The 15878-nt window shown below is 45.5% G+C and overlaps 1 protein-coding gene and 1 long non-coding RNA gene across 5 annotated transcripts in view; one reads left to right on the top strand and one right to left on the bottom strand.

Moving 5' to 3' along the window:
- Positions 1–483: 483 nt before the first annotated feature.
- On the top strand, positions 484–13123 carry LOC106007328. Of its 4 annotated transcripts, none has more exons than XR_006605814.1 (3): positions 484–951; positions 11243–11275; positions 11357–12051. It is a non-coding gene; the product is annotated as an uncharacterized LOC106007328 (long non-coding RNA). The 4 variants fall into 4 exon arrangements; XR_006605816.1 differs by having other exon boundaries at positions 486–877; XR_006605815.1 differs by adding an exon at positions 12487–13123 and having other exon boundaries at positions 493–951; positions 11243–11533.
- Positions 7801–15878, bottom strand: part of LOC101692196 (caspase recruitment domain-containing protein 8-like) — a 26764-nt gene continuing 18686 nt past the window's right edge. Inside the window, exons 9-12 of the mRNA XM_013064127.2 lie at positions 14910–15035; positions 14392–14533; positions 13278–13322; positions 7801–9864 (exon numbers count right to left, since the gene is read on the bottom strand). Of these exons, the coding sequence (XP_012919581.1) occupies positions 9593–9864; positions 13278–13322; positions 14392–14533; positions 14910–15035 (585 nt within the window). The 3' untranslated portion in view covers positions 7801–9592. The remainder of the gene's footprint in view (positions 9865–13277; positions 13323–14391; positions 14534–14909; positions 15036–15878) is intronic.

The raw sequence follows: 15878 nt of genomic DNA, 5'->3' as shown, positions 1-15878 counted from the left end.
CCAGTTGTGGAAATTAAGTCCAAGAGATTCAGTGACTTGCCAGAGGACGCACAACAGAGAGTCCTCCCCAACCCAAACCTCCGCCCCTGCATTTACTTTTCCTCCTCCCTCTCATCCTTCCTCCCTCCCTCTCTTTCAAGAGAGATTGAGAGTGTGCATTGCAGGGGGGTGCAGAGGGAGAGGGAGAGCCTCTTAAGCAGGCTCCACGCCTAGTGTGGAGCCCTGCATAGGACTTGATCTCACTACCCTGAGATCATACCCTGAGCTAAAATCAAAGAGTTGGGTGCTTAACCAACTGAGCCACCCATGCAAACAATGAATGTCCCTACACTTCCAGTGGCTCTCAGTTAGCGAGTAGGGATGGGGTCATGCAGGACTGGCTCCCATTCCGCTCTCTCAGGGCACCTGCTGAGCACCCCCTCCCACCCCCGCCAACCTTAGTGTCTTCATGTGGAAAATGGCAATAATACTAACTCAGCAAGGCTGGTCGGAGAATTTAAAATAATGTACTTATACTGTGTAGTGCATGCTAAGCCCATCAGTAATTTGCCGTTATTATATATCAGGCCTCCCGTTTTCTTTTTGAGAAACTAAAGATGTGGGCTGTCCGTTAGTGAGGTTGCATGGGGAGGGTCTCCCACTATTTGTCAGCCCGGATCAACATCTCTACAGACACCACCCGGGCTTCCGGAAATGCGCCACGCATGCGTACTGGGGCAATCGGAAGCGCTTCTGCCCCGAGTTTCCCCAGTCAGTGGAGGTTCCTGTGAACCGCCCAGTACTTGGCGGGAAAGGGGGAAGACCGCAGCACTAAGTGAGGTGGAGGCAGCGATTGGCGGGTGGTGAAGTCTGGGGAGACACCGGTTGAATCTGAAAGGTACCAGGGGAGCCAGCGGTCACGTCCGTCCCTTGTTGAACTGGGACTCCCTTTCTGCGTCACCCCTTCCGCGGGTAATGGTCTCACCCGGTCCCCGTTCCTGTATGCCATCCCGGGACACACCAAATTTCCAGCACAGGGGGGAAGGAGTGAGCCTGGATAGGGCAGGGACGTTTCGCCGGGCGGGACCATCGATCCGTGGGTAAATGCTGGGGTGGGGGGAGGGCGGGATAAAGGGGAGAGGCTTTCAGGAGACACTAGTTTGAAGGGTGGGGCGGGGCTTGGAAGACCTCTGTCGAGAAAAGCGGGGCCTGTGGATGGATGAGCGAGTTCACCGGGTGTGGACGCGGGAGGTGGCGGTGGGCGGGTTCATTGTGTGTCCCGTGAGGGGATAGAATTGGTTGGGAGAGACCATTGTTTGTGTGGGGAGATTCGGGCAGTGTTTGGAGGTGACCTCCGCCTGTACGAGCAGGGAGGGTCCGGAAGAGTGTGTGCGTCAGGAACTGGTTTGGACCATGCCTTGAAGCAGGAGCTGAATTCTGACCGAGGCTCTGAGGGCATATCCCATACGGAGGGAAGACAGGTGGTAGTGCTCCTTGGCGGAAAAGTTAAGGACCTGCTTAGAGAAGGAGAGGCTGCCATTGGAATGTAAAGCCCACAGGCAAATACATCAAGAATGATGTGGAGAGGGTGCAGGGGGCTAACGCAGTCCCAGGGTGCTGGGGAGCCCCAGGGTGGCCGTGATTAGGAGAAGGGGCAAGATCAGCCCTGGGTGAAGAAAGCCTTCTGGGGCCGTGGCGGGGATGGACTAGAGTGGGGAAGACTGGAGGCGAGGAGGCCGGAGAGGAGCCTGGGGTGAGATCCAGAGGGAGAGGAGAGCTGAACTGGGGCAGGGGTTGTGGGGACACAGGGGAGGATACAAGGCAGAAAGAAAACGCAAGGGGGCTGGGGTATAGGGATGACAGGTAGGGGAGGGGTAGTGAGGAGGAGGAAGAGGAGGAAGACCTCCCTGGGGATCTGGTCTGGTACTGGTGAACCATGAGACCTTCCATGGATGAGGACCCCCGGAAGAGGAATGGGTTTGCAGGAGAACTCGGAGATCAGCGTATATGTCATGCGTGTGAGGGTCCAGTGAGTCCTCCAGGAGGCTCTGGAGGGAGGTCCTGGTGCTGTCAGCTGTGATTTGTCCTTGGTACTTGCTGATGGTTGAGCTAGCTGGAGAGCGGGAACTCAAATGAGGAAGAAACCATGCAGTTCCAGAGGCCATTCTGTGAAGGGCTTTGAAGGTCAGAATAAGGAGCTGGGCTTTCTCCTGTGGGAGCTGGGGAGCCATGGGAGGAATGTGAGCAGGAAAGGGGGAGGGACGGCACTGGAGGTTGGAGAGAGAGACTCCTCTAGAGCCACATGGGGGATGGGATGCACTGGAGGCAGGACACTGAGGTGGGGGCTGGGGGTGGGAGGAGGCTGGGCAAGCACATGCATGAGGTGGGTTTAGCACTGTGGGGATGGAGAGAACAGTGCATATTGGTGGTGGAGGCTGTGGGAATGTCTGTCACCACTCCCCCACCTGGAAAGTTCTTGGAAAGAGATGACCTGTCCCAACGGCTAGGGCAGGGATGACCTGGGAGAACCTCCAACCCCAGCTCTCAAAGCAGACCATCCAGGTTCAGATCCCAGCTCTGCCACTCCTTCCTTGCGACGCTGGCCAAATTACTTAACCATTCTGTACCTCCTATTTGTCCTCTATCGAATGGGGGTAATAATCCCACTTCCTGAAGTAGGCTGCACTGAGCAGGGAAACCCCAGAACAGAGTAGTACCTTAAATACAAGAGAAATACCTTTTTCTCTCACTGAACAGTCTTACATAAGCTGTCCAGGGCAGATAAGTGCCCAGGCTTCTTCTGTCTCGTCGTTCTGCCATGCTTGAGGCCCTTTTTCACATCTGCAGGAAGATGGCCGCCATCTTGCCTTCCAGGCTTAAATGTCGTCACTGTCGCTCACATCCTGTTGGCCAGAGCTTGGTCATACTACCCCAGTGGGATGAAGGAGGGTCTAGGACACACCGTCTTTATTCTAGGTAGAGTCTTGTGTCCCGTGAAAATATCAGGGTCACATGTTGTTCCCTGTAATGGGAGCACAAAGGTAAGTCACTGAGTTCAGTGGCCAAGGAGGTGTTAATCTGGTCTCCTTTGCAGGAACCCCCCAAATTCTTGTTCTTTCTCCTCATAAAGATATTAAGGGAGGGGAAAGCTGATGGTCATGAATTTCTCTCTGAAAAGGCAACGTCTTTCTTCCAGTCAGTTCTCCTGAAATTGGGAGGTGGAAAGGGTGTAGCAGAGATTCTGCTGAACTTGGGCTCTCGGGTCAGCCCCACCAGGACCAGGAGACCTGCCCTGACTGCTGGCGATTCTCTGACCTTACACTGGAGGTTGATGTTGGTTTTTTTTTTCTTCTCAACTCTGAGTCTTGATAGTTCTGAGAAAACAGCGCCCAGGTACATCCCGTTTTGCAGATGAGCTAAGCGTGGCTTGTGGAGGTTGGAACCATGTAAGGTGTTTTGAAATACGTGTAGTTGAGCCAGAAGTGAATTCAGATCTTCAGAGACCAGGCCCATAATGCCATATTGGTAACATGAATCCTTATCGAGCCTCCAGAGGGTCTTTGAAGAGGTGGAATCCATCCATCCTAGAGACATCCTAAGGGACTGAGGTCCAAAGTGAGGACAGAGGTTATGGGGACTGTGGATGGGCACAGTGGGCTCTTGCATTCAGGGACAGAGGGAGGGAGGGAAGAGAGTGATAGATACAATAAGATATTCCATCAGTTTCATCCAGTGAATAAGACAGCTTTGCAATCAAGTTGACTTAGTATTAACCCAAGCTCTACTATGTACAGCTGTAACCTTAGACAAGTTACTTAGCCTCTTTGTATCTCAGTTTGGGAATTTGTTGAAGGGATATAACATTAGCACTAATGACATCAGCTCATTCAATCCTGGCAAGGTTGGTTTTCTTACCCCCATTGTATTGTACTGGGTTCAGAGAAGGGAACTAATATGTCCAAAGCCCACAGAGTTAGTGAGTAGAGTGTCATGCTTCTCACACAGGCATTGGGTAAACATTAAAAACTATGGGGCACTGCTATGGGTGTTCTCCATGTTGTTGAGCTTGCTCTAGCATAATTAGGTAATGATGGATGCATTAATAGAGGTACAGACACCAGAAGGAAGGGAGTACAGTCCTCTTCTGCTTGGACTACCTGTCATTTCTGACTTCTATTCTACATTCACTGTTGTTGTTGTTGTTGTTTTTTTTTTTTTTTGATTTGTTGGTTGGTTGCTTGCTTTTTTTTTTTTTTTTTAAGCCATATAGAGTGAAATGCACAGATCTTCAATGTCTAGTATGAGTTTTGACAAATATAATCACCTGTGTGACCAATACCCCAATCAGATACGGAACATGTACATCACCCTTCTGTCATTTCCTCAGGACATAAGATTGAGAATGTAAGTGAGAGACTGCCTGAGAGAAGAGGGAGGAGTGGGAGAGAAAGAACCAATGTCTGGCAAATTTCAGGGAGGCAGGTTTGGTGACAAAGTAAAGAATGAGTTTGTCATGTCCTTTGGGTTCCTCATTGTTCATTCTGGGAAGGCGGGATGCTGTTTTTCTATCTAGAACTCCCCTCCTCCCGCTGCGTTCCTGGACACACCCCCATCCTTCAGCATCAGCATCATTGCTAGGGAAATTCAGGGGTCTTTGCTCTGCTTCTTTAGTCCATCATGTGTCAAGTATCCATTACAGGGTGCGACTACCTGGCATTATGATTGTGTGTGTGTCTGTTGCACCCACCAGGCTGTGCACTCCTGGAGGGACCATGCCTTACTCACTTCTGCGTCCAGCGCGGGCCAGCCCATAGCAGGGGCCATGAAAGTTGTTGGCTGAAAAATCCCATCTCCACACTCATCACTGGTGCCGTTGTTTATTGCACGCGACACATGTCCAGTGTTCTGCTAATGCCCTCCACGCATGCCGCATTTATTCCTCACAACAGCTACGTAAAACGACTGTGCTTGTCACCCATGTTCCCAGGAAACAGAAACTTCAAGAGGCAGTATCAGCCCAAATGAGGCACCACCCCCCTGCCGTCAAATACAAGGCTGGAAGGGAGAATGAGAGGAAGAGGAATGGGGGCTGAGCTTTGTTTTTTCCCAGGGAGCAGTCAGTAGGATTCATTCTCTGTTTTGTTTATTATGCTAGCATTTATTGAGTGCCTATGATGTTCTGCAGGTTGAGATTCCAGTAACGAGTAAGACAAGGTATCACCTGTTATGAAATGTACATCTGGTGGGTGGAGACAGACAGATGCTTCCCACCTGGACTTCGTTAATGGATTATGTCCTGGTTGTCCACACAGCACACCTCCCCGGATTTCATTTCTGATGTCCACTCATGCCTCCCCCATGCCATACACATCGTATACATCGGGAGAACCTGCTGCAGACTCCCCGCTGAGCAAGGAGCCCAATATAGGGCACGATCCCAGGACCCTGAGATCCTGACCTGAGGCCAAAGGCTCAGCCAACTGACTGAGTCACCTGGGGCCCCCTGGCAGGGTGTTTCTTGAGATAACTGTGTTTGTCTTGGACATGGATGCCTTGGCAAGCAAAGTTTAAGTCAGGCAAGCAAAGTTTAAGTCAGGCACTTGCACTATCCAAAGAAAAGCCACCTGTGAAGGGTGTACATGAAATCAAAGAAATGCAAATAAAAACCACAATAAAATATCACCTTACAACTGTTAGAATGGCTCTTATCAGAAAGAAAAGCAGGGGCTTCTGGGCGGCTCAGTCATTAAGCCTCTGCCTTCAGCTCAGGTCATGATCTCAGGGTCCTGAGATTGAGCCCCACATTGGGCTCTCTGGTCAGTGGGGAGCCTGCTTCTCCACCCCCACCCCGCTGCCTGCCTCTCTGTCTACTTGTGATCTCTGTTTGTTAAATAAATAAATAAATAAAATCTTATAAAAAAGAAAAGCAATAACAAGTGTTATTTGTTATGTGGGGAAAAAGAAACCCTCGTGCCCAGTTGGAGGGGTATAGTTGATAGTGAGTTGATAGTATGGAGCTCCCTCAGAATATCAAAACTAGGACGACCAGATTGTCCCCACTTCTGTGTATCTATCTGGAGGAAATGAAATCAGCCTCTCAAAGAGCTACCGGAGCCCCACATTCATTGACACATTATTCATAGTAATGAAGACATGGAAATAACCTCCTTCAAGAACAAAAATTCAACTAATTAGCTTTATTCAATGATCCACGCATCAGGCAGCATCCCTTCTAGTAGAGAGATGGGCTCAGAGGAGTGGTACAAAAAATGGAAGATTTTTTAGACAGAAGGAGGCCAAGGCAAGAAATTTGCTAGCAAAAGAAAAGAAAGGGGCGCCTAGGGGGCTCAGATGGTTACGTGTCTGACTCTTGATTTCAATTCAGGTCATGATCTCAGGGTCCTGGGATCCAGCCCCGGGTCAGGCTCTGCCCTCAGTGTGGAGTCTGCTTGAGATTCTCTCTCTCCCTCTCCTCTACACCCTACTTGTGCCTGCTCTCTTACTCCCTCTAAATAAATAAGTAAATACATGAAATCTTTAAAAATATAAATAAATAAATCAGTGTTATGCAATCAGAACGAGAGGAAATAATAGGAAAACAATTAAGTCTCAGAGAACTTAGGGACAACAACAAAAACCTAACATTCATACCATCAGAGTCCCTCAAGGAGAGGAGAAAGAAATGCAGGATTGAAAAAAATATACTTAGGGGTGCTGGGTAGCTCAGTCGATTAAGCATATGACTCTTGATTTCGGCTCAGGTCTTAATCTTAGAGTCATGAGTTCAAGCCAAACCCCATGATGAGTTCCACACAGGTTATGGAGCCTAGTTAAAAAAAATTTTTTTTTTAAATAGATATATCTATCTAACTATCTATATATATCTCCAAGACATGGAAGCAAATACACACATGAGCACCCACACACAGACACATTTAGCGTATATGTATATTTAACACATATCTTTAAAAATAATATTGGTAAATTTTCAAGTTTGCTGAAAAAACATAAACTTACAAATTTCAGGAATTAAGTGAATTCCAAATAGGACAGACCCAAAGAAATCCATACCCAGATGTGTCATAATCTAATTATTGAAAACTAAAGACAAAGAAAATGAATCTTGAAAACAGCCAGAGAAAAATGATACATTCCATATAGGGAAGCAATCTAAATGATGGCAGATTTCTCATTAGGAGCCATCAAAACCAGAAATAAATGGCTGAAGAGAAGAACTGCCATTATGTTCTTTCAGGAATGAAAGTAATATAAAGACATCTCTAGATGAAGGGAAATTAAGTGAATCCAAAGTCACGAGATCTGCTTTAAAAGAATTGTGGGTGTGCCTGGTTGGTTCAGTCAGTAGAGCCTGCAAGTCTTTACTTCAGGGTCATGAGTTTGAGCCCCTTGTTGGGTGTAGAGATCACTGAAAAAATAAGCTTAAAAAAAGAATTGCCAAAAGAAGTTCAGTGAAATGTAGAGTATCAGGATTACAAGAAACACAACATAAATGGTAAATATCAGGGCACATATCATAGATGACACTCCTCATAGGTTTTTAAAACATGCTCAGCAATTGAAAGAAAATGTGGGACACCTAGGTGTGTGGGTTAAGTAAGCCTCTGCCTTCGGCTCGGGTCATGACCCCAGAGTCCTGGGATCGAGCCCCGCGTCGGGCTGTCTGCTTAGTGGGGAGTCTACTTCCTCCTCTCTCTCTGCCTGTCTCTCTGCCTACTTGTGATCTCTGTCAAATAAACAAATTTAAAAATCTTTTTTAAAAAGTTGGAAAACATGGGTACCATTTGGCTTAGTCCGTTAAGTGTCTGACTCTTGATTTCGGCTCAGGTCATGAATTCAGAATCAAGAGAGGGAGCCCTGCCTCAGGTTCTGTGCTCAGCACTGAGTCTGCCTGAGATTATCTCTCTCTGTCCCCTACTCCTCCTTCTACTCATGGTCTTTCTGTATCTCTCTCTAAAATAAATAAATAAAATCTTTTTAAAAAAGTAAAGTAAAAAACATAGAGGCCATTCTTCTGATTGGGACCTTTATATAGAGAGAGTAATATTGAAAACAACTGGGTCATAAAAGGTACCATGGCCAAAATGGTGCTAAGGTTTCTAGATTCAACTTTAATTCGCATACTATGGATATGAGGACCAACGCATTCAGGAGGTATCTCTTCATCTCTAACACAATCACCAAGAAATGCAAAACCACATACCATAAAAAACACAATAGATAAATTAAGGTAGAATACTAAACACTCTTCAAGTAAGCCCTAAAAAAGCGTAGAAAGGAAAGATAGCCATGCAGCACAAAGGGAATAGACAGAAAACAAATACGAAAGCGGCTGCCCTCGGCTAAATCCTAACCACACAAGAATTATGTTAAATGCAAATGGCCGAACACGTCACTTTAAGAGCAGACGTTGTCAAAATGGGTTAAAAAAAAAAAAAAAACAACCCCAAAAGCCAACTGACTCAACTCTAGGCTGTCTTCCACAAACTCACTTCAAATACAAGGAAATAACTAGGCTCAAAGTCAGAGGATAGCATTACTTATGTCACACAAACACTGGTCCAAAGGCAGCTGGGACGCATGCAAAATGGCAGGGTCCAATGGCAGAACCCCAGTGTCAGGCTCTGCCTATTTCTGTGACATACCTGCCAGGAGGGCCTCCCTCACAACCACCGGATGCTCCTCCTTTCCCCCCACGCTGCTTCTGTGGACACCATTCATCCATACTCCGCCTCTGCGATCCACCGAGCTGTTCCATGAAGTTGTGTGACCCAGAATGTGCCCGTTCCTGGTACCATCCTATATACCAGAGACCAAAGTTTTTCTGCCAACGTTGGCATTTGCTTCCACTCCTGAGCTCTATTTCATCAAGGGACTTCATCATTCTAGTAGAAATAGCAACAGATAAAATGTTAAAGACACAGTGTATTAAAAAAAAAAAAAAAAAAGAAAGCTCATCAATGTCATGAACGTCCTCAACAGGGAGTGTTTCGTAAGCCTTCCTGGCTTCTGTTCTGAGCAGGTAACAGCTCAGATGTAATGTTCACTGGAGTTGCTTCTCTTGTGACTGAGGAGACTTGGTCTCCCTGGGCCCCGTCAATCATAACCACACCTGGTCTTGCCTTCCTCTGCCCAGATTTCCAAGAAATAGGTCAATGGGTGAAATAGGAATTTTTAAAATCTGACTTAAAAAATATTTAGTATGAATATTCCTACTCTCTTGAGATATTGTTAGGGGAAGATATGAGGACACAGAAATAGGTATCTGCCTAGTTACACATCAGTCCTCAGTAAAACCTGTGTGGTGGCTGGGTGTCACCTGGACCTCTTTAGTCTTGGACACTGAACTCCATGATACATGTCTCTTTAACCATTTTCCTTCCTTTTTTTTTTTTTCTTTTAAGATTGATTTAATTTACTTGAGAGAGAGTGAGAGTGGGAGGAGAGGCAGAGGGAGAGGATCTCAAGCAAACTCCAAGTGACTGCAGTTGAAATCAAGAGTCAGATGCTTAAACAACTGAGCCACCCAAGCACCCCTGTTTATCCATTTTCAGTGCAGAACACAGGATTGTCTCTTCCTAAGTATTGGCCTGAGTCACTGTTGTAAACTCTGCTGGCTGAGGTAGGACATCAGGTAAGGATCTCTTTGCTGAAGGCTTCTGAAGAGTATCTCCAGGGCCTGGGGCCCTTTCTTCTCCACCATCCTCAACAGGGTCTCATTCTTCCTCTGCTGTGTTGGCAACTGCTGCACCAGGTCCTTTTCTTCCTCCGTGAAGACCTCACTGTCCTGAAGATCATCTAGTACTCCACTCAGGTCCCCCAGCCTGGCCTGCAAGTGCCGCCGGTTCTCCTTCATAAAGATCTCAGCTGGACACAAGAAAGAGTTGCAGACTCAGAAAAGGACAGATCACTTAAGGCATTCAGGACTTTTGCCCAGCTTAATGTCATGTTTCTCTCTCTCTCTTTCTCTCTTTCTTTCTTTCTTTCTCTCTTTCTCTCTTTCTTTCTTTCTTCTTTTCTTTCCTCTTACCTCTCCAGGGGTAAGAGAGATCCCAACATGGGACTTGAACCCATGACCCTGAGTCAAGAGCTGAACTGAGATCAAGAGTCAGACACTTAACTGACTGAGCCACCCAGGCACTCCTTAAAGACATACTCTGTATGGAGATGTTGCTCATTGTGTTCTGCATGTTGCCCAGATCTTACACACACACAGCCTATGCAGTCCTGTCCCAAAGGACTCAGGATATGCTGTCCATTCTCAGGGGTCTTTGAATTTAGGGAAACTCAAAGATCCCTCTTCTTCAATCCCCCTCCCCTCCAAGCTTTGAGCACCTCTTTGTTACTTTCTGGTTTTCACTGGAACCCTAGAGACAGCTCTATCTTGCTCTACATTAATCTATTCACCCTTCTAACAATCTTGAAGTTCATACATTGGTACGCATGATACCAGAGGTCGAGTTGCAGTAGACTAGTCCCTACCCTTAAGAGTCTTCTGATAAACTGTGCAGAAAGGGATTTAGCTGGCTAAGTACAACACAGAAGGCACCAGAAGCATTGGAGAGAACATACTTCATGCTGACTCAGGGTGCAGTTTGGTGCCTGCATATAAAACCCGTGTGACCTTGGCCAAATAACATTGCTTTATTGTTCCTCAGCTCCTTCATTAAAGACATGATTGGGGTTTTGGGATTTTTTTTTTTTTTTTGAGAGAGACTCAGACAGAAAGAGCACAAGCTGGGGGAGATGGGCAGAGGGAGAGAGAGAGAGAGAGAGAGTGAGTGAGAGAAATTTAAGCAGGATCCATGCCCAGCATGGAGCCTGATAGGGGACTCAATATCTCAACCCTGAGATCATGACCTGAGCCAAAACCAAGAGCTGGATGCCTAAACTGAGCCACCCAGGCACCCAAAAACATGACTGCTTTCTGTGTACAACTCATGCCTCTAGAACTTTTGTTCTAAACAACAGTGGCTCAGATCATTAATGTCATATGTGGCCAAGCCAAACAGCTTAATGTAACGATATGGTTTCTATGAAGTTTTGGTGTTTCTATTGAAAAGTCATTGGAAGTGTACATTCTGTGACTCCTTGATTTGAATGACTTCAGTTGCTCTCACAGAAATGTTCTTAGCTTAACCTGTTCTTTCTTCCTTGATTGTTTTTACCTCACCCATTTGTTTAGCAATTCTATTCAATCTTCCTAAATGGACATAAATTTCACTTTTTTTTTTTGTCTCTCCAGGATGTACTCTGAAACTTTTTCAACTCCCTCAAGGTAAGAGCCCTCTGTCTTATCCTCTCCTAAATCTCTCTAATTTTCCTTTGGAACACATCCATCACTGTATTTTGAAATCAGATTTGCTGTTTTCACCTGCTGGAATAGAAACCCCATGAGTGCGGGATGTGTGTCTGTCTCAGGCTATGTTCCATACAGGACTGCTACTTCAAGGCCATTGCCATGTTTGCTCTGATGCTCCTTCATGATTCTCTGGGGAAGCCAGCCAAAGTGCATTGACAAGATTAGACAGAGCTGGTGAGTATAATGCACACATATAGGTACCCTGACTATTTAGCACGCTACAGGCATTCAGCAAAATGCATTTATCATCATGATTATTTTTATCACCACAATTCCAGCTCTTGCAAAATGCAATCATAGACTTTGAGGGGGATAACTAGACTTCCAAGCAAAGTCTTCATAGAAGAGTTAGTATCAGAGGAGGATTTCGAGGAGTAGGATTCTGGTATTAAATACAAGATGCCACCAGGCCAAAGGGCAAAGAGGGGGAGAGAGATGTCAGGCTTCACAGTGCATGGTGGCCAAAATGAAGATCTGACTCAAGACGTGGGCTGGCAGCAGCTTCTGAAGGGTGTTCTAGAGAGAGCACATGAGGGTGGGTTTCATCCTTCTGACACCAGGTAGCTCTCGCTCTAGAGCTTGTAGAAGAGGAAGGGTAGAAACATCTTCTTGGTGCTACACACTCACCACCTACATAAATCCTTTCAATTTCCTTTGTGAAATCATCTTTACCTCATTCTTTTTTTTTTCTTTTTCAGGCTGCTTACTTTTTTTTTATTTTTAAAGAAGATTTTATTTATTTGTCAGAGAGAGAGAGCACACAAGCAGAGGGAGAAGCAAGAGGAGAAGCAGGCTCCCCAGTGAGCAAAGAGCCTGATGTGGGACTCAATCCCAGGACGTCAGGAGCTTGACCTGAGGCAAAGGCAGGCACTTAACTGACTGAGCCACTCACCTATCCCATCTTTATCTCGTTCTTAACCAAGATCTGTGGTTGGGTTTGAACTCAATTACAACTCTAGGTGTGGGGTCTGATTTTCTATAGCTCATCTGCCTCTCTGGGCCCCCTGACAATAATACCAATGGCCAGGAAGTGGGTTTGTGCCATTTCAAGCCAGTGTGACACCTGAGGAGTAAGAGGGATCAGGGGATGTTCCCTTTCTCCTCCTGGATGATCTGTTTTGGGACAGGAGGCCTGTCACTTTTACTGTGTGGAGACTGACAAAGCCAACAACACAGAAGGCAGAATGCCGTCCTCTGAATCTTGACTCCTTTTATTTTATTTTTTTTTTAAAGTTTCTTCTTATTATTTAATAATCTCTACTCCCAAGGTGGGGCTTGAACTCACAACTACCCAAGATCAAGAATCACATGTTCTTCTGACTGAGCCAGCCAGGCATCCCTTGACTCCTTACTTTGAATAATTTCTTTCTCTGCTACCTATCAACTCCAGTAACTTTAACCAATTCCCAGCTAATCCCTGTTCTCAACTTTCACAACAGCCTCCTAACCCGGCTCCCACTTCCTGTCCATTCCACACCCACAGCCATCCACACTGTTCAGAACAGTGAGTGCATTGCTACCCACCTTTCCTAAGTCCCCCTTTGCCTTCAGCCTAAGGACCGAAAGAGTTCAGCCATCACCCTTCTGCTTCCAACTTCTGTTTCTTGCCTGCCTCTGGTCTCATGTGTCCTCCGTCCCTCTAAAGTTTCATCTCCAGCCATATCAAACTACTTTCACTGAGACTTCCTCAGATGCAAGATATTTTCCCCAATAAGACGTGGTTGCATGCTCAGAGTCTGCTTATTAAACCCTCCCATGAATTCACTCAAGTGGCTCAGACTCCTTCTTTGTGTCCGACAGCACTCAGTCTCTGTAACTGAAGAGAAGGTAGGATCCCTCACTGAGCCACCTCACACCACTCAAAACCTCCTGAAATCAGACCCATCCCTCTGATGTTGGGTGTGGACATTGCACTCACCTGAGGGGGGAGAAGGGGAGGGAGCAGCATAAAAGTGGAGGTCCACTAGGAAAGAAGGGAAAGTTGGAGAATGAAATAAACCATTTACCTTTATTTATCTTTTCTTCTCTTTTTTTTTTTTAAGGTTTTTTTTTTTTTTTTTTGTAATCTCTACACCCAACATAGAAATCAAACTCACAATGTGTAGGTCAAGAGGCCCAGGTTCTTATGAATGAGCCAGCAAGGCACTTCTGTAGTTTCTCTAGTTTTTGATGTGATACACGAAAATAATTTAATTCCATTTCCTATATTAGGGATCCCATTGGTACATGGATATACTAATGGAACCCAAATAAGTAGAAGGTCACTCACTGCCTGGAAATGCATCAAAGGGAGGAGCTCTTTTTTCCCAATATTCTTTCTATTTCTATTTCTAAGCAAATATGTGAGGAAATGTGAAAGCTACAGTAAAATTATCATACTTCTCCACATATATTATCTAGGCAAATGTATTTTAGACACGAAATACCACCATTAAATGAGTACATTTGAACAATAATTGAGGATATACTTTAAATGCTATAATACTGGGATTGTGATAGTGCAGAATTTATACGTTGAACACACATATAAGTTGGGGGAGATTTGCAGATTGGAGCCACCATTTGGGAAATAAGTAAACTGTGCTTACCATGAAGCCTTCCACATGCTCTCACGTTTTCTTTCTAGAAGCCCTGACGTGTTTAAAGTTTTGATAAATTTTGTGTCCCTCTTTCCTCAGCAGCTGCTTAGACTCTGTGTTTGACAACAATTATACACTTGGCCAGAAGATAGAGTTAAATCAACCTTCTGCTCCTTCTGATTCTTATACTTAGCATCTCCCATTTACTACCTGCTAGGTATGAGAGGGTCCAGTTCTGGACATGAAAGGAATCCCTATCCTAGGCACCCATGATCACTGCCAACACTTGTTTCAACTCAACATTGACTATCAACCAGCAGTAGATTTTTCTTCTTCTCTGGGTTGGGACCATAAACAGACCTTCTCCTCTGACACACTTCACTACAACCAAGGGGAGAGGTGCATGATTTTTTCCTCCCCCTCCCCAAATTTCAGCCTCATATTTTTACCTACCTGGCTTCACCAAAGTACGCCAGACCAAAGTCTTGTGTCTTTTCTCAGTAACTTCAAGTTCAATTGTTTCCTCTATCTTCCCAGCATAGACTTTAGAGAACACCTGGATTTCTCCAGGACTCCTGTAGGATAATTTCAATTCCTAGAGGAAAGACACCATTTGACTTAAAGCTTCAGGGGATTGGTGGGGCGAGTATAAAGGCCTGTTTGCCTGCAGTGAACTAACTGGCCACTGAAATATTACCCATTTACTATACAGTCTCATGGCCGGTTGAGAAAAAAACAGAGGTAAATGGTCAACGATCTTTTAAGTTTACGATTCTAGGAAATTCTAGGAAATAGTATTATTCCATGGAAGGAAAGGTAGTCTTCAGCTTACCTTTCCTCTTATCAGAATATGGTTCAGGGAATAATCACCTGAACTACTGACCCTCTACTGGTCTTCTATGTTTTTTTCCAAAAGTACAAAATATTTTGAAACCCAAATTAAATTTGAGTTATATTTGAATTCTACTGACCTCAGGTATTATTTCCAGGTGAGCTGAACCGGACACAATGTAACGGGAAGCAAAATTCAGGGGGTCCACGGGGGGTGAGGTCTGCAGACGCACCCCGTGAAACTTAGTTTCTTCTTCATCTATTGCCTGAGGAAGAAGCAGTAGAAGCAAATCAGGGAGCAAAGCTTAAAGTAAATAAGTAAAAGTAATGGCACACAAGCTCTTGGTTTATTGTATTAAGTAGCATGTATATGATTCAACCGATGTTAAGAGTTGTATATATATATTCATATGTTATATATATGGATATGCCCCTGTACATGAGGGGATTTATTTTTAGTTTTACTTATTTTTATTATTGTTAGTTTCAGAGGTAGAGGTCAGTGATTCATTAGTCGTATATAATTCCCAGTGCTCATCACAACACATGCCCTCCCCAATGGCCATCACCCTGTTACCCCAATCCCCCTTTATTCAATGGGGGAAAAGACAGTCTATTCAACCAGTTATGTTGGGAAAATTGGAGAGCCACATGCAGAAGAATGAAACTGGACCATTTCCTTACACGGGACACAAAAATACACTCAAAATGTTTGAATGACCTAAATGTGAGACAGGAATCCATCAAAATCCTGGAGGAGGACACAGGCAGCAACCTCTGTGACCTCAGCAGCAGCAACATCTTGCTAGACATATGTCTCCAAATGTAAGGGAAGCGAGGGCAAAAATGAACTGTTGGGTCCGTGGCTCTGGGAGTGCAGGAGGAACAATAGAAATGACTGCTGGGGCTGCCGGTCTTCCAGCCTCCTCCTCACCCCCCTTTCCTTAACCCTTGACTCTCCCGCCTAAAGGATGTAAGCCCAGGTCACGTCTCCATAGGTAACCCGATACCTATGCAGGAAACAGAAGTATCAGGACCCCCCACCCCATACCCTCTGATCACCAAATACCCTACCATATATAGATGTGAGCCCATGCCCTACCTTGGCC

This window comes from Mustela putorius, unplaced genomic scaffold, assembly GCF_011764305.1.
Source record: "Mustela putorius furo isolate JIRA1106 unplaced genomic scaffold, ASM1176430v1.1 tig00000196_pilon_pilon_pilon, whole genome shotgun sequence".
NCBI classification, from domain to species: Eukaryota; Metazoa; Chordata; class Mammalia; order Carnivora; family Mustelidae; genus Mustela; species Mustela putorius.
This window is presented reverse-complemented; position numbering and strand designations above follow the sequence as displayed.